This window comes from Cervus elaphus, chromosome 3 (genome assembly GCF_910594005.1).
Source record: "Cervus elaphus chromosome 3, mCerEla1.1, whole genome shotgun sequence".
NCBI lineage: Eukaryota > Metazoa > Chordata > Mammalia > Artiodactyla > Cervidae > Cervus > Cervus elaphus.
The window spans coordinates 15502627-15528175 of record NC_057817.1 but is presented as its reverse complement, the minus strand read 5'-3'; the positions used below and the strand labels follow the sequence as shown (position 1 = coordinate 15528175).

Sequence of the window (25549 nt, the reverse complement as noted above, 5' to 3'; positions counted from 1 at the left end):
AGACTATTGGGCAGAACCAAGAGTCAGAGAGAACCAGTCCCATGGAGCAGAACCAAGTCCTTACTAAGAACTAATGGTATGTTCTTAGCTTTGGACCAAGGGCTGCCATGAGCTTCCTGTTCTCTCCCAGACTGAATGATAAGGACTCTTGTAATTAACTAAGTCCTGTCTGTCTCACCACCATACGTAGGTGTAGGACAGTGGGAGAAGACTACTTTTCCTTTAACTTTACAGATCTCTGAGTTGAAAGAACTCTGAGCAGATCATCTCCATTTGGATCTGATTTAGATGAGAAGATTCTGTGCTTCAAGTTTAAGTCTGATGTCATAAGTTCATAAGATTCTGGGGTCTTTGGGGCATGGGTCCTTTCGCATGTGGGAAAGATATGACTCATTAGGAACCAGGAAGCAGATTGCAGTAGATTATTATTTTGTAAGCAGTTTCCTATAAACCTCACAACCCAATATTCACACATACACACAGTCCCCTCCCACTTGAACTGAAAGTTTAGTGAATAGAACATAAGCTAGTATGATGCAGGCAGACGCTTGATAAGCCCTAGTATTGAAAACTGTCTTTTTGGAAAGCTCACCCTGTAAAGATGCCCAAGGTGGTGGGGGGGTGGGGTGGGCAGAGAGAGACATAGAGAGGGAGGGAAACTTCAACCTCCCAAGGCACCAGACATATAAAAGAACGTATTTGGACATTCCAGCCCCAACTGCAAATTACATCAGACATCCAGGCAACAGAGTATGAAACAGATGGAATGCCCAGAATAAGTCTGGCCTCATTCATGGCCCACAGAAGTAGAGTAAAATAAAATGGAAGCTTTTTTTTTAAAATTTACTAAATAATGCAGTCATTTGTTATGTAGCAAAAAGTAACGAAACAATAACCCTATCACCTATGAATGAAGATAATTTCCCAGGTCATACCACCTAATCATCTTTCCTGTATGGCTCTCACAAATTTTGGCCCTTGATCTCTCTAGACCCTGAGTTACAGGCTATTTTATTAAATGTTCCTTCAAAATTGTCATTTCTTAAATGTACACCTGAATCTGTTTTATATTTTATTATAAAATAAATAATGACAACATAGGACACACCTGTGCATCAATATACTTCAATTTTTTGCAGTTACTCAGACTGTGCAAGGAAGTTAATCCACAGCGTCGAAGAGACAGAAACTGCAGATTTGGACACTCTGCCAGTGTGGAGAGACTGCAGCCTGGCAAATCTTGAAATGTTATTGTTGCAACCTAGAGAATTCAAAAAAATCAGAGAGCATATCATTATCTAAATATAATGAAGACAAACTATATTAACCTTGAAAAATTGTTTTAAATTTTTCATCTTAAAGAAAGTAATGCTATATATTGAAACTCACTTTTATTAACAACTCAACTTCATTTAAGCTGACGATTTTGCCACATTTCTTTCCCTCATAGAAAGGCAAAATAATGTAATCATTCATGACCAACTCAAGTTCAAAGGTAATATATATAGAAGCAATAATAACATAATCATTTTACTCCTTGACTTTTCACCAAATTCATTTTCCTGTTCTTCATGTCTCTTGGCATTATTTTCAGGATTGCACTATATAAACATTGAAGATCTGTGTTTGACAGTATCTTCAGGGTACCTGGATAATATCAGAAGCCGTAACAGATCAGAAACAGATTTTATAACCAACCTGCCATGCTTCAACTAGAATAACTTAGCTCTCTTCTAAAAATGAAGCAACTTTAACTGAGAAGAGATATTGTAGAACTTGTAATAAGTAGAAACATGCAAAAATAACTGGAGCATGCAATAAAAACAACATTCTATTATACTTCTGTATTATAAAAGTATGAATCATCCTTTACTACTGAATAATGTATATACCCAGATCATATAGAATCTGCCGTATAACAAATCATGAAACTTATTATCATACATTTATAACATTTCCTATTATTGAGATATTACCTTGTATTCACTACTTCATAAAGCCTTTTTCCTAAGGAATTTTTCTCTTTTTAAGTCTTTTCAACTAAAGAAAATTCAACATCAAAGAGTGTATTGAACTTTATGGTAGGTATATTAAGGACTACACTTATAGTTCTATAAGAATATGTCAGATATAAATATTTTGAGATTACTGAAAAGCACTCCATGTATTAAACCCAGGATCTCTCACCTACGTAAACTTGGCACAGTAATAATGTAACGATGTGCTGCTTCTTCACTATAATTGAGTCTATGCCCTGAAATAAGTATATAAACTAAACTGCTTTACAGTAAGAATACTTTCACATTGCCACATTGGAAGTCCTAAGGCCAGATTTCCTATGTACTGAACAACAATTTAAAAATTATTAGCTTTATAGTGTATACTAGCATATATACTAGGGTATAACACATGCAAAAGAAATTTTAAGTGTTTTACTGAAACTGAAAGCATTGTTACTTCAAAAAAAAAAAGCTGGGGAAAGCATAAATTCTTAAGTGTGCAACTCCTCTTCTTGTGGAATATTTCCTGTGCAATAAAGTTTTACATTTACATATTTGTGTCAGTGAATGGGAAGATCATACATTCATGGAAACAGAAAGAAAGGATTAGTCTACCCCTTGCTTTAAGTAGCAAAAGCAATAGCTGGTATTTTTTAAACTTTTGGTGAATGAATTTTCTAGTTTCAAAGTAATTTTAGGAATTTCTCAATTACTAATAATCTAAAACAACTTTTGAAACAAATTTCTTTTTTACAGTTTTTCAGAAAGAAACATATTTACCTACATGTGTCAGGATACCTGCTGGGTAATACCCCTATAATTTGTCCAAAGGAGATACTATAAATTCTGTACTTAGAAAACTGATTCTACACTAAAAAACTAAAGACACTAGAATCGAACACTTAAAAACTGAAAACCCTACCGCTGCAGCTTTGCAGTAACAGATGCTACTCTCCAGTGTACATTCTCCTGCTAGTGTAACAATACACTGCCTTGCTGCTGTCGCTTGGTCGTGTCCAACTCTTTGCAAGCCCCTGGACCGCAGCACACCAGGCCTCCCCGTCCTTCAGTATCTCCCAGAGCTTGCTCAAACTCACGTCCATTGAGTCAGTGATGCTATCCAACCATCTCATCCTCTGTTGTCCCCTTCTCCTCCTGCCTTCAATCTTTCCCAGCATCAGGGTCTTTTCCAATAAGTAGGCTCTTCACATCAGGTGGCCAAAGTATTGGAGTTTCAGCTTCAGCATCAGTCCTTCCAATGATCAGGACTGATTTCCTTTAGGATGGACTGGTTTGATCTCCTTGCAGTTCAAGTATCTTCAACACCACAGCTCAAAAGCATCAATTCTTCAGTGCTCAGCTTTCTTTATGGTCCAACTCTCACATCCATACATGACTACTGGAAAAAGCAGAGCTTTGACTAGACAGACCTTTGTCAGCAGAGTGGTGAGTCTGCTTTTTAAAATTCTGTCTAGATTTGTCATAGCTTCTCTTCCAAGGAACAAGAGTCTTTTAATTTCATGGCTGCAGTCACCATCAGCAGTGATTTTGGAGCCCAAGAAAATAAAGTCTGTCACTGTTTCCATTGTTTCCCCGTCTATTTGCTATGAAGTGATGGGACCAGATGGCATTATCTTAGTTTTTTGAATGTTGAGTTTTAAGCTAGCTTTTTCACTCTCCTCTTCCACCTTCATCAAGAGGCTCTCTAGTTCCTCTTCACTTTCTGCTATAAGGGTGGTGTCATCTGTATATCTGAGGTTATTGATATTTCTCCCAGCAATTTGATTCCAGCTTGTGCTTCATCCAGCTTGGCATTTCACATGATGTGCTCTGCATAGAAGTTAAATAAGCAGGGTGAAATATACAGTCTTGATGTATTCCTTTCCCAATTTTAAACCAGTCTGTTGTTCCATGTCCAGTTCTAACTGTTGCTTCTTGACCTGCATACAGGTTTCTCAGCAGGCAGGTAAGGGGGCCTGGTATTCCCATCTCTTGAAGAATTTTTCATAGTTTGTTGTGGTCCACACAGTCAAAGGCTTTAGCATAGTCAATGAAGCAGAAGTAGATGTTTTCCTAGAGTTCTCTTGCTTTTTCGATGATCCAATGGATTTAGGCAATTTGATCTCTGGTCCCTCTGCCTTTTCTAAACCCAGCTTGAACATCTGGAAGTTCTCGGTTCACGTACTGTTGAATCCTAGCTTGAAGGATTATGAACATTACTTTACAAACATATAAACATAATTAAATTCTAGTTATGATGTAGCAGCCTCTCCAGCTGCAGTATAGGAGTGATTCTGCTGCAGTGTACTTGTTGATGGTGTCTACTTCTGAATATGAAGTATTTCTTGGTATTTCCTCCTCCCTTGTACTGAACATTTAAAAATTTTCTGGGACTTCCCTGGTGGTCCAGTGGTCAGCATCCACTCTGCAATGCAGGGGATACTGGTTCAATCCCTGGTCCAGGAAGATCCCACATGCCATGGGGCAACTAAGCCCCACAAGTGGCAACTACTGAGTCCACACACCACAACTACTTAAGCATGTGCACCTAGAGACCAAGCTCCAAAGCAAGAGAAGCCACCGCAACGAGAGGCCTGCGCACAACCAGAGAGCAGCCCCTTCTCGCCGCAAGAGAGAAGAGCCCGTGTGCAGCAACGAAGACCCAGTGCCAAAAATAAATTAGGTTGAATTTTAAAAATTTCCACATGATACAGCAATTTATTTCCTGTTACACTCTAGATTTTCCCAAACATATGAGATCAAATAAACTTTTACACTCATCATTTTGATTGTTATTTAGCTGCTAAGTCATGCCTGACTCTTTTGTGACCCCATGGACTATAGCCCCCCAGGCTTCTCTGTCCATGGGATTTCCCCAGGCAAGAAAACTGAAGTGGGTTGCCAATTCCTCCTCCTGGCGATCTTCCTGACCCAGGGACTGAAACCACATCTCCTGCATTGGCAGGCAGATTCTTTACCACTGAGCCACATGGAGAGTCCCATCATTTTGATACAAGCATGAAAATAATCACAGAAATAAAACTGCTTTATGCTCTAAAAATTAAGGTCAATATAGAATTAATATTCATAGGTGTTTATCAGTGTATGATCAGCCTGATAAAAGAGCAACTAGGGCATAGTGAATGGTCACTAAATGCTTCTCAAATAACTGAACAAATGCATTATCTTAGCCCTGTGGCAAAACTAAAATATTTATAACATTCATAGTTGTGCTCCCATATTACCAAAGGGTAATACAAAAATATTTGGAAAACTAATATTTTCAGTCTCTCATGACTTAAAAATGAACTGACTCATAGAACCTAAGACTCATTCATTACATCTTAACAAAATATCACAAATTAGTTTTCTACTTAATCATCTATATTTCCCCCAAATCCTGGGCAGTTTTGATAAATAAAATGACCTAAAAGAGCCATGTATTTTTTACAGAGTTCACTCTCAATTACTCTTGAGAAATCCAACCCAAGCAGTGTCACTCACCTATGGTAAACTATAATTCCCAAAGTAACAGAAGCAATGACTGTTACGCTTTGTGTTAACAAATTTGTGATTGTGCCACAACCTCAAATCTATTCAACGTAGACAAATAACATCATGTAAAAAATCAGCTGCAAAGAGACTAAATCAGGTATGATTGGTGGCTTAGATGAATGAGAATAAAACTTCATCTAAGCCATGTATCATCACAACACCACTTAATTACAGTCTTCCTTGAATGAAGTGAGACCTTCTGACCTAAAAGTTAATCAGCCCCTAAAATGTTATCATCATCCATGCCGTATTGTGAAGCCATAGAAAAAAATCCTTAAGCTATACCCTTTTTTTGCAGTTGTTATTTAAGGCTAGTTACCATTAGTAGCAAAATACTCAAAAGAAAAATGAATTAGTTAAAGCATTCTGCTAGGGAAAAAAAAAATGTTAGTTGTCAATAATCACTGCTCTTCAGTCATATCCTTCTGGAATACTATTCCATATAGTAGATGATTCAGCATTTTCAATGTTCTAACTTATTTGATGAAATAGGTTAATCATAAGTCCGTTGCCTTTCTCTTCAGATGTTTGAGACCCACATTTGACAAAGACTATTATATACGTTACACAAGCCCAAGACCAAATTCTTCACAAACAGTATTTAAAAACTCAACAATCCTATAAAGTAGGTATTTCTCATCCCAGTTTACAGAAGACAAAACTTGAGGCTCAGAAAGAGCAAGGTGAGATAGCCAGTAAATGGCAGAAAGAAAATGAGAACCCTGATCTCATTTGATACATTAAAAATAAAAATCCACAGTAATATGTTATTTATTTATTGCCTTTTTGCCTACCAAATCAGAATCATAAGGGCAAAGACGGGTTTGTTTCTGTCCCTTTAATCTAACAATAAATATGGACTGATCATGTGGGATAGATGAATCTTTGCTGAGTGAATGAATAAAACAATGTATACATATTAACATTAGTGTTTCCTTTTCTAGGTATCTTGCCTATATCAAGAAATCAAATAAACTTTATAAATATGTTTTGAGCTTAAGGCCTAAACATGTGTATTTTAACCTTAAATCTTTCATCTTAAATCCTTTATTGAATTTAATCTTTCCTGTTTTTCTACACATCTGTTAGTTTCTGTCTTATTTTTGATTGAAACTATGTTTCATAAGCATAGAAAACTAGTAGCATTTGGTAACAACTACTTTAAATTTCACGTACATATGTACCATGTTTATACAGCACGTGACTCAATTACGAAGGGAGCCACTAGGCGGTGCTGTGGTCCAGGACTAAAGCAAATGAGCTCCAAGCTGAGTAACAAGCTGCAATTTTCCTACTCTACCAACTCTACTTTCCCAGATGACTCCATTCTTAGTAGCCTAATAATGGCTATAGGCCCCTTGAAAAAAATCAAAGCTCTTCATAGTGCCTCACTGAAGAAGAGGCACTGAATAATTTTAATTGAGGATTTCTTTTAAGTACAACTCCTCTCAAATAGGATAAGTATTTCATTAGTAACTTCATTGACTAAGAAAATTCTTGGATTTCAAAAAAAGCAGAGTCCGAGAAACAACAAATTAGTGGTTACCAGTGGGGAGAGGGAAGGGGAAAGTAAGTAAGTAATTAAGTAAGCTACAAGGATATGTTGTACAATACAGGGAATATAGACAACATCTTATAATAACCATAAATGGAGTATAACTTTTGAAAATTATGAGTTACTATATTGTACACCTGTAACCTTTCGTACATCAACTATACTTCGATTAAAAATAAAATTTGTCTTATATAAAGATTTTTGAAGTTACATTTTAGAGAACCAATTAAAATTCAGTATGTAAAAAGTATTATAAAATACCTGCTGTAAAGTATCCCAAGGACCACACCGAAGAATTTCTAGTGTATTCAAAGGGGGCATCGTGTTGACTGGGCATTTTATAAGTCTCCTCCTTCTAACAATTTTCTTCTGTTGATTTTGCCTGAAAATTTCAAACCAGGGTTTAAATGATGTTATCCAAGCTAGCCTCTTTTCTTCAATAGAAGACAGAAGTGTTGGCTCTGGCACAGAGCAGGCCACTTTATTTTCACATTCAGCTGTATTTTCATGACATTCTTCTGGAATTTCTTGAATCTGAGACTTAAGAGAGTTTACTTCTTTAAAAACCAAATTGTTTTTTGCATTATAGCCACCCAAATCTTCACAAGGAGCATCTACAATATAATTTTGCTTGCTTATTTTGCCTTCTACATTTATCACAGCATCATTAGTGTTAAAAACCAAGTCACTATTCAGAGCACTGCCTTTTGGGTTCTCCTCTGCCTCTTTAGATTTTAAATCAATTTCTTCTTCTTGTAGTAATGTATTTTCCCCTATATCTTCAGATTTTTCTAATTTCAGTGGTACTGGGTTTTGTTTCATTGAAATCACTGAAATTTCCTTTATATTATTTTCTTCATACAATGTTCCAAACTGTCCTGATATTTCTTTTTCTACTTTTTGCATCTTATTGTCTTGGTTATCATCAATTATTTTCTGTGATTCATTGTCTTTTACTTCATCGATTTCTTGATTATTTCCTAATATTATTTGGGTTTCTTGTCTCATAGTCTCATTTATGGAAGGTTTCAAGACTTCCTCATTTTGTACTTGAAACTGTAATTCTTGCAGTTGAAACTGTTCTTTGACATTTTCTTTTAGATGCAGGTTTTCCAATTTATTTTTTTGATCTATGTTTTCATAATTCTTTTTTTGCTTGACCAATTCTTGTGAACATTGTGCTGCTGGGTTTTCATTTTTTTCTTCCACTTTAAATACTGCCAAAATTGCCTGGCTTGACATAGATTCTTTTAATTGCACTTGTACTGATTCTTTCAACACAAGCTGTCTATCTACATTCTTCCTCTTATCTGACTCTTCAGCTAACCAAGGGGAAGCGTCTTCCCACATTTTTAACTTTCCACCCCCTCGCCTTTTGGCTCCATCATCCTTATTCTTTGATGTATCCTCAATGGTCACATGTTTGGCATTATATTCTCCCTTCTTTAATGCTCTACTTATTATTAGCTGTTTTTTTGCAGCTTCTCTCAGTATCAATTTTTCCATCTTTAGTAGTTGTTCCCTTTGTTGTCTCAGGATGTTCTTTTTCCCCATATATTCTTTTTCTCTCCTTTTCCTTCCCTCTTGCATCTGCTTTTCTATCTCTTCTTCTATTCTTTGTTCCTCCTCTAATCGTTTCCGTTTTTCTTCTTCTATCTGTCGTATTTTTGCTTCCTTTTCCTTCCACTCTTGTGCTTTCTTTTTCTTACTTTCTATTTGTCCCTTTATGATTGGGCCATATTTTTGGTAGGCCACAAATGCTTTATATTTAGCTTGAATTTTTACAGCTGCATTATGCTGTAGTTTTAACAAACGCATTTTTTCTTTTTCCTGTAGGTCTTTAAATTTTGTTCTTTCTTCTTCCATTTGTAAATGTAAGTTTCTAATAAATTCCTAAAATAAAGTAAGATATATAGTAGTCAGCATAAGCTAAATGTGAAATATTACTAAAGCATCATATGAAATTTAGATTAAAACAAATACTGAACTGAAATCATAATAAAGTCAATAGAAAATTTACTTAGAGGAACTAAAGTAATTTATTGAAAAGGGCATATTGATTTTTTTAAATATTTAGGAGCTTCTATCAATTTAGTAAGCTGATACTCTAATATTATGACTGTACTTGAAATTGGGGAATTGAAGAATTCTTTGATGATAGAAAGCATATGCAGTCAGAATGACACAGAGAAAAGGCAAGAAAAGCCAAAAGCTAAAATTTGTGTAGGAGAAAAGGACTTCAAACTTTATGAGACGGGTGTTCTTTCTGATAAAAGAGACCCCTAGAGCTAGCAGCACAGGGAATGCAGAAACAGGGAATGATTTTTAAGTTATAGTATAAGGAAGGTGAGGTAGTAGATACATATAAGCCTAGTTACATTTCTTATCCTGTCCAGCAGGACAGCTGATAAGCCCATAAAGCACTAAGTGAGGTAATCCAGAGTTGGGTGAAAATATCATTGTCACTAAAGTCCTAAAACAAAAGAAAACAGGTCAACAAAATCGGGCAAATATTTAGAAAAACTAACACAAATGATGTGAAGTAACAAAAATGCTTCAATAAGCAAAAGGAAGGTCCAACTTCTGAGAAAACTATTTAATTAAAAGTTAAAGATATTTTTAAGAAAGAAATGTTTAAATAAGAATCTCACATAAAAAATGAAATGCAAGTGCCCAAATAAAAATATATGACTCACTCAAACAAACAAACAAAAAAAATCAAGATAAAATGGTTGAGCAGCTAAATGCCTAAACAAAACTTCAAAACTAGCTGTTTCCCAAAATAATACACAAAACACAAAGTTATGAAATATATGAAGTTCAGGTGTAAAGGCGATCAACACAGAAACTTCAACATATGACTAACAGGAGTTCCAAAATAAAAAAATGAGGAAAACTGAAAAGAAGAGAATCAGAGAAAAATGATTTCAAAACCAAAAACAAAGGCCTTGAGATGAGTCAATTTCACACACACACACAAAATGATGGCTCGTATAGTAAACACTAACAATATTTCAGAACACTAAGGAATATAAGCTCTATGAAGGCAAGGATTATTTCTGTTTTATTCACTGCTGTATCCTGAGTAATCACAGAGAGGTAACTACCTGGCACACAGTAGAAAACCAGCAAATATGTGCAGATGAATGCAAAGAGTGAAAAATCTTAAAGCTTCAAAAGAACTTAATAAATGAGCAACAGATTTGCCATCAAAGACGGCATGAGCTTTGTGCATGCTTCGTCGCTCAGTCATGTCTGATTCTTGAGACGCCATGGACTGTAGCCCACCAGGTTCCTCTGTGCTTGGGGATTCTCCAGGTAAGAATACTGGAGTGGGTTGCCAAGGCCTCCTCCAGAGGATCTGCTCAACCCAGGATTGAACCCAGGTCTCCCACGTTGCAGGTGGAGTCTTTACCAGCTGAGCCACAGGGGAAGCCCAGAGATAGCATGTGCAAAAATAAACATGCAATGGAGTTACATCTTTAAATCGCTAAAACTAAATTGTAATAAACCTCCATTCTGCATCCAAGAAAACTAATCATTCAGTTTTAAAAGCAAAATAAAAACATTTTCAATTGTGCAAACACAGAAAATTTCCTGTCCAAAAGTAAACTTTTGACAAGTGTTTAGCTGTATACTCCAAGAAAGGAAAACTAAGTCCAGAAAGCAGAGAAAGACAGGATTCAAAGAACACTAATCAAAGAGAGCAAGGAGATCAATCCAGTCCATCCCAAAGGAAATCAACCCTAAATAAGGACTGATATTGAAGCTGAAGCTCCAAGACTTTGGCCACCTGACATGAAGAGCCGACTCACTGGAAAAGACCGTGATGCTGGGAAAGATTGAGGGCAGGAGGAAAAGGGGACGACAGAGGATGAGATGGTCAGATGGCATCATCGACCCAATGGACATGAGTTTGAGCAAGCTCAGAGAGATAGCAAAGGAGAGGGAAGTCTTGCGTGCTGAAGTCCAGGGGATCGCAAAGAGTTGGACATGACTGAGCCACTGACTGTACAACGACAATGATCAAATAAACCCTTACCACCTAGCACTTACGTTTTTTATTCTGTCGTCTTTCCGTCATGTCATGTAAGGACGAACATCAGCTGTCCATTTACTGTTGCTCCTTTTTGGGTAATGAGCTTTTTCCTTGGCTGATTTTAAGATTTTCCCTCCTTATCTTGAATTGTAATAGCTATACTATTCAATCCCCAGGTGTGATTTTCTTTGGATTGATTCAACTTGGGGATCTTTACTCATCCTTAAATGTTCGAGTTGAATTTTCTAAAACAATCTGAAACCTTTCCAACTATTATCTCTTTACCCACAGGTTCTGCCCCATTCTCTCCTTGCCTTCCAAATTACTATTAATGATATTTTATAATATTTTAATATTTTCATTATGTATCACATATTTCTTGTTCTCTTTTCTGTTTTTCCCATTTTTGTCCTCTCTGCACTTACATTTGGGCATTTCTTATTGACTTCCCTTTAGCGTCAATAATGTTCTCACCTGTTTTGCCAAATCTAATGTTAAATTTATCCACTGAAATTTTACTTTTTTACACTGAACTATTCAACTCTAGAATATATAGTGCTGCTGTGTTGTGCTAAGTTGCTTCCGTCATGTCCAACCCTTTATGACCCTGTAGACTGTAGCCCCGGAGAAGGCAATGGCAGCCCACTCCAGTCCTCTTGCCTGGAAAATCCCATGGATGGAGCCTGAAAGGCTGCTGTCCATGGGGTCGTGAAGAGTAGGACACGACTGAGCGACTTCACTTTCACTTTTTACTTTCATGCATTGGAGAAGGACATGGCAACCCACTCCAGTGTTCTTGCCTGGAGAATCCCATGGACGGGGGAGCCTGGTGGGCTGCCGTCTTTGGGGTCCCACAGAGTCAGACACGACTGAAGCAACTTAGCAGCAGCAGCAGCAGACTGTAGCCCGCCAGGCTCCTTGGTCCGTGGAATTCTCCAGAAAAGAATACTGGAGAGAGCTGCCAAGCCCTCCTCCAGGGGAAGAATATATACTTGGTATTACATTAAAGATTCTAATTTTCTTTTCCTATCTCCTGTTTATTTTGCTACTGTATAATTATGGGAATTTAATGGCTCTCCTAACTCCAACATTTGGATTACCTGTGACTCACTATTGTCTTTTTTTTTCTTGTCATTCATATTGAATCTCTGTCTTCACATGCCTAACCAACTTTTTTATTTAGAGATGGAGAGGATATGCTTACTTTTTCAGGAATGTGTTTATATAAACTTCAAAAAGACTTGGAAAAATACTAAGAAATGAAATATTTTTGTCTATTTTTTACTTGCAATTACTTAAAATAATCTTATATAAAAACTGCAGTGTAAATTAGTTAAAATTTAATAAACGTGTCATCCTAAACCTAAAGGGATACTTAATACATTCAGTTAGTTGCATTAAAGAAATGTAGTAACCTTTCATAACAATCCTCAATCATAATGAAATAATAGTATGTTTCCTCAAACGTAATAGTATGTTTCCTCAAACCTTGGAAGAAATTTTACATTTACAGTTTAACACAGACATGCTCACTAATTGAACCAGTTTAGCTTCCTTGTCAGGATATTTCATTTCAAGGAGAGTTTCTAGTGACTAAGTATTGGTAAAACTTGAGTAAATTAAATACTATACCAACTAGGCAATACTATTTTAAAATACTCACTCCAAGCATAGTAATTTATTTCAAATGGAGAATGACTACTCTGCTGCTTACAAACAATACATACATACTGCGTGCTGTTGAAATCTCTCCTTCCATATTTTCTCCTCTTTATGAAGTTCATCATTCATCTTGTCCTGTTCTTGCTGAACATATGATAATATTGAAATATGATATTCAAATATCAAAAATATTATGTTTATTCTGTATGACTGTTACAACATATATTAGTAAACAATGGTTAAAGATAAAAACTCACCCAATGGCCCCCAGTTATTAGCACTGGAATAACAACTTTAATCCCAAACTTAAAATATCATAAAATGATACCTAGGTTTCCCATTAGCACATGAAGATATCTGTAATCTTGGAAAGCTGTCTTATTAATTTGAGTATATTTAATCACATAATAAGATGCACTAGCTAGAAATACTTCTGGATAATACAAAAATTACAAATGATAATGTATGTTAAGATGGGTTTTGCATTACAGGGTTTTTTTCCTCTCCATACTATTTCATTTAATTCACATAAAAAATCATCTCAGAGGGTAATTGTTTTCTTTCATTAACTCATTATTAGCATCTATTTTGTTAAGGCTCTGAAAAATAAACAAAGATCAGTAAAATATAATCCCCTTCCTCAAAAACTTTACCTTTAGTAATTCTAAAATGCTATCATATGTTCACACATTATCCCAAATTTAGCAAAATAAGTTAATCACAAGATAAGAACTATAAGGATTACAGTAGGAAGAGTTGTAATAATTAGAGGATTATCAAAGTTTCATACAAAAGATGTTTTTGAAATGACTCGGCTTTTAAGAGATTATATAAACATTTGAGGCATTTATTAAAAAGTTTTTGAACTAGGAAAATGATTACAACTCAGTTTTAGGAAAGTTATAAGTTTACATTTGATAGCTGTCAGTAAAGAATATGCCTGCAATGCAGGAGACCTTGGTTTGATCCGTGGGAGGGAAGATCCCCTGGAGAAGGAAATGGCAACTCACTCCAGTACTCTTGCCTGGATGATCCCATGGACAGAGGAGCCTGGCAGGCTATAGTCTACGGCGACACAAGAGTTGGACATGACTTAGCAACTAAACCACCGCATTTAATAAGAGAGTAAGGCAAGGAAACAGTAAGGAGATCAGTGAAGTAGGTATTACAGAAATCCATGAGAGAATCAGTGAGGGCCTTCTACAGATGCGGTCACAGGAGTCAGAAGAGATGCAAACACAATGCAAATGTGAAACTGCCACCAACTGCCAACTGACTGAATCAGAGGAAGTGGGGAACGTTCTTTGGAAACTATCTCATACGAGCTGTGGGAAATTTTGATGGCATTTAAGCATGGAAATAACATTTTTTGGAAAATAATGATCCTTCTGACTGCACTACCATGCATGAGTTTCCAGAACACAAGAGCAAAAGTAGGAAGGTCAATTAGAGATACAGCAGATATTCCAAGCTACACACTAGGACATCCTGAACGATGGGGCAGTAGTAGACATACGGATGAGACAGTGGATAATGTAACTATTAGAAGGATAGGATCATAAAAGAGAGAGAAGAGTCAAAAATGGTACTCAGCTTTTTAGCTTAGTCTATGATGAGAGCATAGCTCATCAAAATAACGACTCACGAATACCAGAGGCGGAGCACGACTCAGAAAGACAATGTATTCAGTTTTAGATCCATTAAGTTCTGAGTATGGGATAGTTACGTAGTTCACTTTATTTTTATAACTATAGATTTGGTTCTGAACAGCCATTGCTGTGTTTGAGACTATCAAGAGAGAAAGTACATGGAATAAGAAAAGAAAGAACAAAAGATGGAATCCGGGGTAGGACCCATTCAGGGAGAAGGAGAAAAAAATTAACCTAAAAACAGATACCAAGGAAAAATGGCCAAACATGTAAGACGACAATCAAGGTAGTATGGTCCCACAGAAGTAAAGGGGAAATGAAATGGTCAACTGGTTTTTACTGGCACAAAAAGGAAAAGAGGCAAAAATAAATACTGACTGGTCGCTCAGACAGTAGAGCATCTCCCTGCAATGCAGGAGACCTGGGTTTAATCCCTGGGTTGGGAAGATCCTTTGGAGAAGGAAATGGCAACCCACTCCAGTACTCTTGCCTGGAAAATCCCATGGATGGAGGAGCCCTGATAGGCTACAGTCCACGTGGTCGCAAAGAGCTGGACACTACTAGTGACTTCACTAGGATGTGTGAGTGTGGTTCTAGAAGTCATTGTATTTTTGTCAAAGTCAGTTTAGAAGCCAACTTTTTTTTTTTTTTGTCAAAAGCAGTTTAATTCACTGGGATGGACGTAGAAGACACCTAGAAGGTTTAGGTTTGAATGAAAGATGAGGAAATGGATTGAGCACAAATAATTACTTCTTAAGAAGCCTATCTATGATAAGTAAAGCTAAAGAGCAGCTAAAGAAAGATATTTAAACAACAGTGATCTCATGAGTTTTCTGTTTTCTTTTGTTTCCAGGACAGGAGAAAACTGAACATGAGTATAAGCAATAAGAAAGGAGAAAGTTGCATGACTATTTTAACATATATGAAAAAAGTGAGAGTAATAGAGCAAAGAATGAAAAGCTGGCCTTTGGTAGAAAAAGCCTCTCTTACTGAGATAAGAACAAGGGCAAAAAATAAAGCTAAAAAGGTGACCACAAAGATTAACGCTAACTAGATGTGGGATTAGAAAGAAAAAGAAGTTCGTAATTGATGCAAAAATGTGATCATTTACTAATAACAAGGAAGAAGGAGCCGGGTAGAACTCTTAAGGAAAGAAATTTATAACAGCAGTTTTAGAAAATGGAAGAAGCTAACAAAAACACAGGTGAGAATTACTGAATATATAAATTACCTATTTAGAAGCCATCATTATAAAATTATGGAATGGTCCCAGTGGAAAACTTTGAAGCTCCAAGGTAAAATGAAGCACACATTTAGAAACTCATTAAATCTACTAATGTCATGTATATTTTTAAATCATAAATTTATGATTAAGTACAAATTGCTTTCAAAAACTAAGTTATAATTCTTTAAGGGTAAGGCCCTGGAGTTAGATTTCTTTTGTAACATCAAGCATATAGCTGAAAGTTTTGCCCTTGAAGTAGTCAGTAAATTGTTACAAAACAAAATAAAAATGGCAATGAAAAAAGAATTTAAAAATCAGCCGTTTTTAAGAAAATATCACTAACAATCAATATCAGTGATACATTTTACCACAAGCTAGGAAACACTACTCCAATAATCTACATTATATTAATTTCTATTCAGGAATGGGAAAAAAAAAAAAAGCTTCTGACTTTTGAAAATAACTAATCTAGTCTGTGGAAAGGAAAATATGGACTAAAACGAAGCTAAAGATTTGTAGCTTAAATATTAGTAAAAGTCATGGACAAGCTGGTTCTGCAATATTATCATTGTTTTTAATGTATTTACTTTCTACATAATTCAGAAATGCAATGTACTCAGCATGGGAGGCTAGGATACCCTGAACTGCCTACGTGACAACATGCTAACAGAAGACTCAAAACTAGTAAGTTGGGAGTAATACGTAAGTTAACTTTAGTAATGCAAAACGGATTGTAAGTCCTGCCTGTTATCCATACAGTCTAAGGATCCTGATGGTCCACAGGTGAGTCCCAGAAATCCACCAGTTTCTCAAGATGCCACTGCCATGGCCTGAGGATGTGGACCACCTGAGGAGCAGCTGGGAGAAAACAGAAAGGAAAACACAAAACTCCCTTATACCAAAAATGTTCTAGTCCCAGAAATTAGCTCATTTATGGGAATGCAGCACAACTATGACCTGCATGCCTGAACCACTGTAACCAAATATGTTTTACATAATTGCTAGATATAAGACTACACAGTAAGGACATTCTGTGATGGAGAAAATTCTGTTGCCTTTTTCTATGATTAGAAGGGCATAGAAAAGCAACAATTTATGTTGTAAATGTAAGCTTTTTTAGGACAGTCTTTGAAACTTTATAGACTCTGGGGGATCTCAAAATCCAAAGCAGTACCTGAAATTACAACGAATTTCACGGAAAATAAGCAAGGGGTCCATATTAATACTGTTAATCCCCAGTGAACTGCTTTGATTATTAGGGCTAATTAAAACCCATAGAATGGAGCTCGAGCCACACCATAATCCAAAACATCAGTACTGTTCAGAAGGAGTTATTGATTCAAAAAAATGTATGAAAAACAAAAATAAAAATAAGAAAACTTACCTTCTGAATATTCTCTAATTTCTTCTTTTCAACTTCAAATTGTTTCATCCAACAGTGTCTTTTTTCTTCTTCTTCTTGAAACTGCTTTTCTTCTCTATCCCTCTGAACTTTGAGAGTTTCTTTCTCTTGGTCTTCTAGTTCTTTCTGTTTGTCTTGCCAAGCCTCAAAGGACTGCCGACATCTTTCTTCCACTTCATAGTATCCAAAATTTATATCAGCATCATCTGTATTCATGAAGAGAAAAGAATTTAAATCAAACCAGTCAAAGCTGATCCAATATAAAATTTAAAAGCAATTTCAAAATAAAGAAATAATGTCAATATATTACCTAAAGTGAAAGCGACAATGTGCTAATGTGCAAAATACATGTAAACTCCATTGCAGTCAATAAAGAAATCATATAACTTGTCAAACTATCCCAGAAAACTATGCGTGTGTATCTGTGTGTGTGTGCACATGCATGCATTCATGTGTGTAGTTAAGAGATGTATATGCAACATAGCTAAGAGACACTTAAAAAATGCAGGTCTGGGTACATCTATTGCAGTCAGCTCTACATGTGGAAAATTTTCAAATATACTTACATAAAGTTAAATTGAAAGTGAAAGTCGCTCAGTCATGTCGGACTCTTTGTGACCCCATGGACTATACAGTCCATGGAATTCTCTAGGCCAGAATACTGGAGTGGGTAGCCTTTCCCTTCTCCAGGGGATCTTCCCAACCCAGGGATTGAACCCAGGTCTCCCGCATCGCAGACGGATTCTTTACTAGCTGAGCCACAATAAAGTTAATTTAGGAGTCATAAAAAAAAAACTATGAAACATGTAATTAAATAACCATAGTAAGTGTACAGCATTTTTCAAATACCATGATTATTTTCTTCTAAATGGCAAAAGAAAACTGTTTAAGGTTTTTAGATAATTAAAGTGAATCACAATAAAATAATCAAAAGTATCATCAAGCAAAACATGTTCATCCACCTTGCAAAACATGTTCATCCACCGGCAAATCACAAAGGTCAGGCTCCAGAACCAAATCGGGACTGCCACAACGAGTTTTATTTCTTAGAAATTCTTCTTTTTCTATTTCTGATAACATCTAAGAGGTTAAAGAAAGTACCAATGATTAAAGAAAAAAGCAGAGTAAAGTTGTCATTTCAATAAAACATTAAGTATTTACACACACATATCTAGAAAATTATTTGCTTCAAATTGCTTTCAAATACAATTCTACAGCACATTGAAAATTATTCTTTTATGGTGGAGAAAAATGCTTTTCCCAGGGAAGCAAATTGTATTCTACCCTCCTTATGTATTTCAGAATTCTAATAACTTTCTAATATTTACTTACAATATTCAGAATTAACCTGCTTGACACTCATATCCAAATGTTTCTATTAATATGTGCTTTCCTCCTAATACCTGTTTTTTTTTTTCTTCCGCAATTGCACATATACACAAATTGCTAATATATTCAATATGTTTTAAAAACAGATTTTTTTCTAATTTACCTTGAAATATATACAAGTTATAATTTTGATTCATACTTTTCCATAATTAGACTTCCACCACACTCCAGCTTGAAAGGTACAGGATATCTATCTCAATGAAGTAGCCATATAATTCAAAATTAATGTATCAGGACTGAGTGTTACCAAAAAAATAGAGTAAGAAACTTACACACAAGTAACTTTCAAATTCTGCCAACCTCATAAAGAGCAAGAATACAGTTAGGTAAAATTAGAGTTATGTAAAATGAGTAATAAAAATGAACAAGATGCTGAGTCAGTGGAAGAGACCTTCTCTGAAATACATTTCCAGGAGTTTTACCCCCAAATTCTAGGCTTTCCTTTACTCTCACTTCTTTACAGATGTTTTTATTTTACCTTAAAAAAAAAAAAGAAGACATTCTACATTTAAAGCTTCTACAGGGTATTTAAAAACTCCACTGAATCATACTACATTCTTAAGCAAGGTAACAATATTAGAGTATACGTCACTGTTTCCTTGGATTTTTTAGGTAAAAAATACCATCCAATATAGTTATGCTGATCTTATTTACATTATATTTCCAAGTACTGCTGGTTCAAGTCACCATTTCTAATATTTTAAAGACTGTAATTCGCATTGTTTTATATTCTATGTCAGAAGAGAAAATAAAACCAAAAATTATTTGCTTAAAAATTTAATTTTTAAGACAGTGAACTTTAAATCCTATGTGAGATGAAAAGGAAAATTTCTAACTATAATATTGAGCACTTTCAGACAACATATACCTTTATTAACTGTTCCGGATTTCCTTTACATTCAGTTGGTAATTCTGTCCTTAAATGCATATGATTATTAGAAACTCCTCCATAACCACAGCCTATAAAGAGAAAAAAGTGATAACATTTTTAAATATTAAAGCAAGACACAACATGTTAAAATCCCAAACTATTTTATCATCCTTTAATCTTAAATTCCTTATCATTGAATAGTCTTGAACAAAGCAATAGAAAAATACTGAAGAACCAAGAACAAAGGAAATCTGTAATCTTTATTCAAAAATAAAAGCAACAGATTTTTAGAGCATTCTTATCACCTTTCATATTCTAGAACTGAAGTTCACTTTTCATGTATATAGAATAATGCTGTGTTTAAGATCACAATAACACCTTGACTAGAAATCAACAAAGGTTCAAGTCTATCTGCCATAAACAACATAATCTTGCACAAGATACTGAAAATGCTTTAATAAAAGTCTTAATTTAAAACATTATAATGACTAACATGTCCATGAAAGAAACTTTCATTCCCAATTTTGTGAGGTTTTGCTGAATTTTAGTGTCTTTTTATCATCTGTGGAGAGGTAGTTATGTTTCTTTTTCTTGTTCAATTAGCTTGTTTTATTCCTTGGTTGTAAAGTATTTTTTACAGATGACCATTCTGCGAATTAACTGACCATTCACAAGTATTTTGACCAGTATTACAGATTTTCTTTTTCAACACCCATTCAGTCTCTCTAGCATGTTTTCCTATGTGAGAAGCTGAAAAGCAAAAAACAACATTCTCCAGATTCCTTTGAAGGTATGTTTCTGAGGATGATTTAGATTCTGCCAATTGATATATCTGTGGCAAGTCTTTATTTTCATAAAAATATTACGTGTGAAGAAAGGCAGAGAGAGATACTTTCATTTTTCTGGCTCAGACTATGATAGAGGGAGCTTTGGGTTGGAGATAGGAGTGTATAGAAGAGGATTAATATCTCTGAATTTCTTCATTTTATCAGCAGCTCTTGCTACAGCACAGTTCCACAGTGCACATGTGTGTATTTTTCCCTACACTTTAGCTATTCAACATAGAATCTGATCTTTTCAGTTCTATTAAGAATTCTGTGATTTATTGTAATAACTATTAATAGCCTCCAAAGATGTTACTTCTACACTTCCTGGTATGCATACCCTGTGTTGTCCCCTCCGGCACAGAATCTGTGCTGACCCTGTGTAACCATCAGGATGTAGTAAAGATGTTGCATGACTTTGGAGAATGTCATATGAAGCTTTACAAGGTACCACCTTAGTCTCTTAACAATTTATTCATGACATACTCTTTCTCAAAATCCAGTGCCATGCAAGCTACAGAGAGAGACCACATGTAGGTGCCTCCTCCAGCTGATGGCCCCAAATGAATTCCCAGCCAACAAACTGCATCAATTGCAAGCCATGTCGGTGAGCCATCTTAGAATTCCAGTCCAGTAAAGACTTCAGATGACTGTGACCCTAAACATCTGATTGTAAATGTGTAAGAAATCCAAGCAAGAACTACCTGGCAAAAAGCCCAGTGAACCTGTAGAACTATACAAAGATAACAACACACTGTTTTACACAAACACCCCCCAAACCTTACTGCTTAAAGTAGCTAAAATAGTTTTTGCATACAACTGACAGCCTTCATCAATACATCCATATTTACAAATAAAATTAGCCTCTAGCTTCTCTTATGTATGTGTATGCTATGCTTGCACCGTTTTGTATCTAAAATGTGCAGTTTTTAATAAATGAAATATAATCTGCAGATTTTCTGCTCCTTGATAATTGGAACAATTCAATTACAAAATTATCCCTAGTTCCTACTACATTTGAGAAGAAATCTCTTTCTATCTTCTTGCCAAATTGCTGATTTAAGCATGTTTTCTGATTTTTCAAGCAGTTTTGATAATTTGAATTTTCTTGGAAAATTAGTCTATTCATTGAGACTATCAAACCTATTTGTTAGAGCTATACACATGAGACCTTATAACTTTCTAAAACACTGCTATGACTTTAGTTCCTATAATCTTTCATGAAACTAATTTTTTTATATTTCTGTTGATTTTTACATAATCAAGCTCTATACTTGCCAATATATTTAAAATAAATTTTCATTTTAAAAACCTTAGTAAACATAAATAAGCAAACTCCTACAATCCACGATAACTTGACAATGATCACTGCTAAAATCTAAAGGGTCCGCATTGAAGAAGTCTTTACATATTCTTTCACACAGGTACTCGGAACAAAAATCTCAGAGCCAGTTTCCTCTTTTCCTTTCACATCAATCCATCAATAAATATTTTTGGTTCTTCCCACTTAAAAATGTTTCCTAGAATATGACCATTTTTCACCATTTGTGTTTAAACTGCTACCATCTCTAACCATGCTACTGTAATAGGCTTTAGACTCTTGCCACCTCAAGGCATCTTCACTGCACAGCTCCCAGAATGACTGCCTCAAAATACGTCACACTGTCACTCCCTTCTGAAAAACCTGAATATACTCAGAGCAGAGTCCAACGTCCACACTTTGGATTTATAAGAGCCCTGCACATCTGACTCATTCTTTGCCTGACTGTAACCACAAAGGCTGACTATTCTCTGAACACATTAAGCCCACTGAGTGAGCATGGCCTTTGCAATTCCCTCCTTCTGGAACACCAGCTCTCTAGACAGCTACGTGACTCACTTCTTCACCAGTACATCCCATGTGGCTTAATCTCATTTCAGTCACTACTTAAATACCACTTCCTCAGAGATGCCTCCCCTGACTTCACATATCTAAAATAGCAAAATTCAATCTCTACCCCCTTATCTTTTTTTTTAATCCCCTTATCTTGAAATCCTCCCTTCACAGAATGATCATTATTGAAATATTATGTGTTTACTTATTATCTGTCTCTCAACATGGGAACATTAGGATAACAGAGCAAGATCTTTGCCTGTTTTGTTCTCTGCTGTATCCTCAATGGCTACAACAGATCCTCTCACACACTAATATTTTTGGTATAAACATCTGTGAATATCCACATAATTTACACCAATATAAGCATAAATGACACTGAATTTCATAATAACTTTTACAGTATACCATAAAACTTATGTTATTAAAATTGTCCTTCATTTTTTTAAAAGAGTATATTGTTAGACACATTTGAACATTTTAATTGTTGCCATTTTTCATTATAATCTAAGCTAGGATTACACTTCTAGTTAAATCTTTGTTCATTCTATTATTCTTACAATAATTGCAAGATGTAAATTTGCTCAGTTGAGGCAATAAAGGTTGTGAGGCTTTTATATAAATTATATTTTTCTCCAAAAATACATATAAACTGATAATTCTAAAACAGTCCCACACTTGGGTTCCTTTGACATAAAGTAACAGAATGTCTGGCTTTAATTAGGACTAGTAAAACAAATTATTAGTGACTAGTATTTATTGGAGATATAAGGAAGGTAGTAATTAAAACAGACGTGTGAACTAACTTGAACAGACCAATATAATATAGAGATTTTATTAGAGATAAATGCACACACCTGTATATGAGAATAAATAACTTCAAGCAGTTTAATTTTCTAAATTATAAATTATTCATACTTACAGAAAACTTATCTACCAAGCAGATGAAAACTGTACTTACTTAAAACATCAGTATCCTCCAAGTCCTGAAGAATGAGCTCTTCAGCAGTTTTACTCTTATTCTTTATGATGTTAATACAGTGAAGAACAGACTCAGGAAGCTCATCCGAATCCTAAAAATGTGAAGAATAAAAGGAACTGTAAAATTATTTACTAAAACTACGCATCAAAATTTGTTCTAAAATGCCAAAATTTTGACTAAAATGGGTGAATCAGGTAAAAGAACTTCATATAAAAAGCATAGTCCAAACAAACACATTTGGTTAAAATTTGCTTTTCATGTTCAGATGGCTATAAATTGCATCCACGATTCTGTTGGAACTCATCCTCAAATGAATAATTTCAGAATTTCAGTCTTACTTAAGTTAGCTACGGATAAAAAGACACAATAAAACATTATTTTTTCCTGAAGTATTATGTAAGTTATTGCAATCCTAATTAAAAATCAAAGTATAATTATTTCAAGAAACTTGACAAATGTGTTTTCTTGGGGGAAAAAAGCTTAGTTGAAAAGATATGATGCAGCAAAGCTACTGAAGGAATTTGGCCCATTTTATATTTAAAAATATAAAACCAGAATAGGGCAAAAATTAACAGAATAATGGAAAAGAATAGATAACCCTGGATAGATAGGTATATAACAACTAAGTATATACAGCAGATATGACAAGTCAATTGAGAAAAGGTAGATTATTCCACAAATGACACCAGGCATATTTGCTAAATATTGCAAGGAAATTTTAATTAGACTTACTTTTTATAATATAGCTGAAAATAAGTTTCCATTGAATTAAGAATTTTGATATAAAAGAATGAATCCATGAATAAATTTTCTAGGTATATAAACACTGGAGGAAATACACAAATGAATATACATTTGTTTTCAAAAAAATGTAACTATTTCTTTGGTCGAAAGATTTCACATACATTTTGATTTTTATGCATATCTAAACATATAACAATATACTCATGATTAAGTAAAAAAAGCAGGATACTAATACATATGTGTGTCTTCCCAGGCTCAGCTGGTAGAGAATCTGCTTGGAGTGCAAAAGACCCGGGTTCGATCCCTGGGTTGCAAAGATCCCCTGGAGAAGGGAATGGCTACCCACTCCAGTACTCTGGCCTGGAGAATTTCATGGACTGTCTAGTCCATGGAGTCACAAAAAGTCTGACACGACTGTGTGACTTTCACTTCCACTTTCCCTTAGCTGGGCGGTAAAGAATCCACCTGCCAATGCAGGAGACATGGGTTCAATCCCTGGATTGGGAAGATCCCCTGGAGAGGGAAAAGGCAACCCACTCCAGTATTCTTGCCTGGGAAATCCCATGGACAGAACAGTCTGCAGTCCATGGCATCACAAAATAGTTGGACATGACTTATAGCTAAACAACAACATATATGTATATATACACATGCATAATTATATGAATAGTAAAATCTCAATTTTGTGAAAAAATGCACATGTACACACATGAAATTATAGGTAATTTCTCAATATAGTTTTTATATGTAAATATCTACTAATATGCATTGTTTAAAGGTCACCCTAAGGGGAAAAAATTGAGAGGAGTATACAAAACACACTGAGAAAAGTAGTATTTCTCCTAACAGAGCTTCCTTCAGTTGAAAGTCTCAAAAGTACAACACAAAACTTACTGGATCACTGTTATCACTCTGGGTTTCTGATTTTGAATCACTATCAAAATCATATTTTTCCAAGGAAGAAATGCTGATTTTATCCAATTCAGCCTCTATTTCTTCTCTGAGCTTTATATCATCATCATCATTGCCTTCCATCATCCTTCATAATAAAACATAGAACCATTTAGAGAAAACTGAAGAGGCTAAATGCTAGTAAAAACTATAGGTTCTTTAATATGCCACACCAATCCAACATGTTCTATGTAAAAATGCTTTAGTTTAACAAAGTTTTATCACACCTTATTATGCCTATACTATATATCAAAGATAATTGCTTTCTCCCTATTTTCATCCATTATTTCTTTAGTGTTTAACTACAAAATGATCAAATCTAATGATAATTGTCTTTAAATTTGCTAAAGGAAAAGTTATGTGGAACGGGTTTGGCTTACCTTCATCAAGAAACGTCACACTAAAACTCATTTTCATGGTAATAATTAATGGCAAAATAACTGTGAACAGCTTAAGTATTCAGAGATAAAAATACTTAGAACATCCTAGGTCTATATATGGGGACACATTCGGCGAGTTTGCACTCATTAAATCAGAGTTGCCAATTCTACCAGATAGCCACAACAATGAAATAATGAATAATATATGATGTATAAATTGAACATTCATTTCACTTAAATCTTTAGGCTTGTAATGGATATGGGTCAAGCAGTATATTGCAGAATATCTTCACATCATCATTGTTAACTACTGTCATTAGCTTCCATGTATATTAAGTACCTGTGACAAGCCAGGCACTAGTAGACACTTGTGTGCTTGATAATCTCTGGACTAACTTCACAGATTAAAGGTCATTACAGTCATTGTATAGATGAGAAACCTAAGGCT

At 35.1% G+C, this 25549-nt stretch overlaps 1 protein-coding gene across 1 annotated transcript in view; it reads right to left on the bottom strand.

Moving 5' to 3' along the window:
- The window catches only part of LRRIQ1 (leucine rich repeats and IQ motif containing 1), a 189013-nt gene extending 164205 nt beyond the window's left edge, over window positions 1-24808 (bottom strand). Inside the window, exons 1-8 of the mRNA XM_043880603.1 lie at window positions 24665-24808; window positions 23006-23117; window positions 19345-19436; window positions 18050-18167; window positions 17070-17293; window positions 12881-12955; window positions 7372-9003; window positions 1109-1261 (exon numbers count right to left, since the gene is read on the bottom strand). Coding sequence (XP_043736538.1) covers window positions 1109-1261; window positions 7372-9003; window positions 12881-12955; window positions 17070-17293; window positions 18050-18167; window positions 19345-19436; window positions 23006-23117; window positions 24665-24808 — 2550 coding nt within the window. The remainder of the gene's footprint in view (window positions 1-1108; window positions 1262-7371; window positions 9004-12880; window positions 12956-17069; window positions 17294-18049; window positions 18168-19344; window positions 19437-23005; window positions 23118-24664) is intronic.
- Between the last annotated feature and the right edge of the window lie 741 nt (window positions 24809-25549).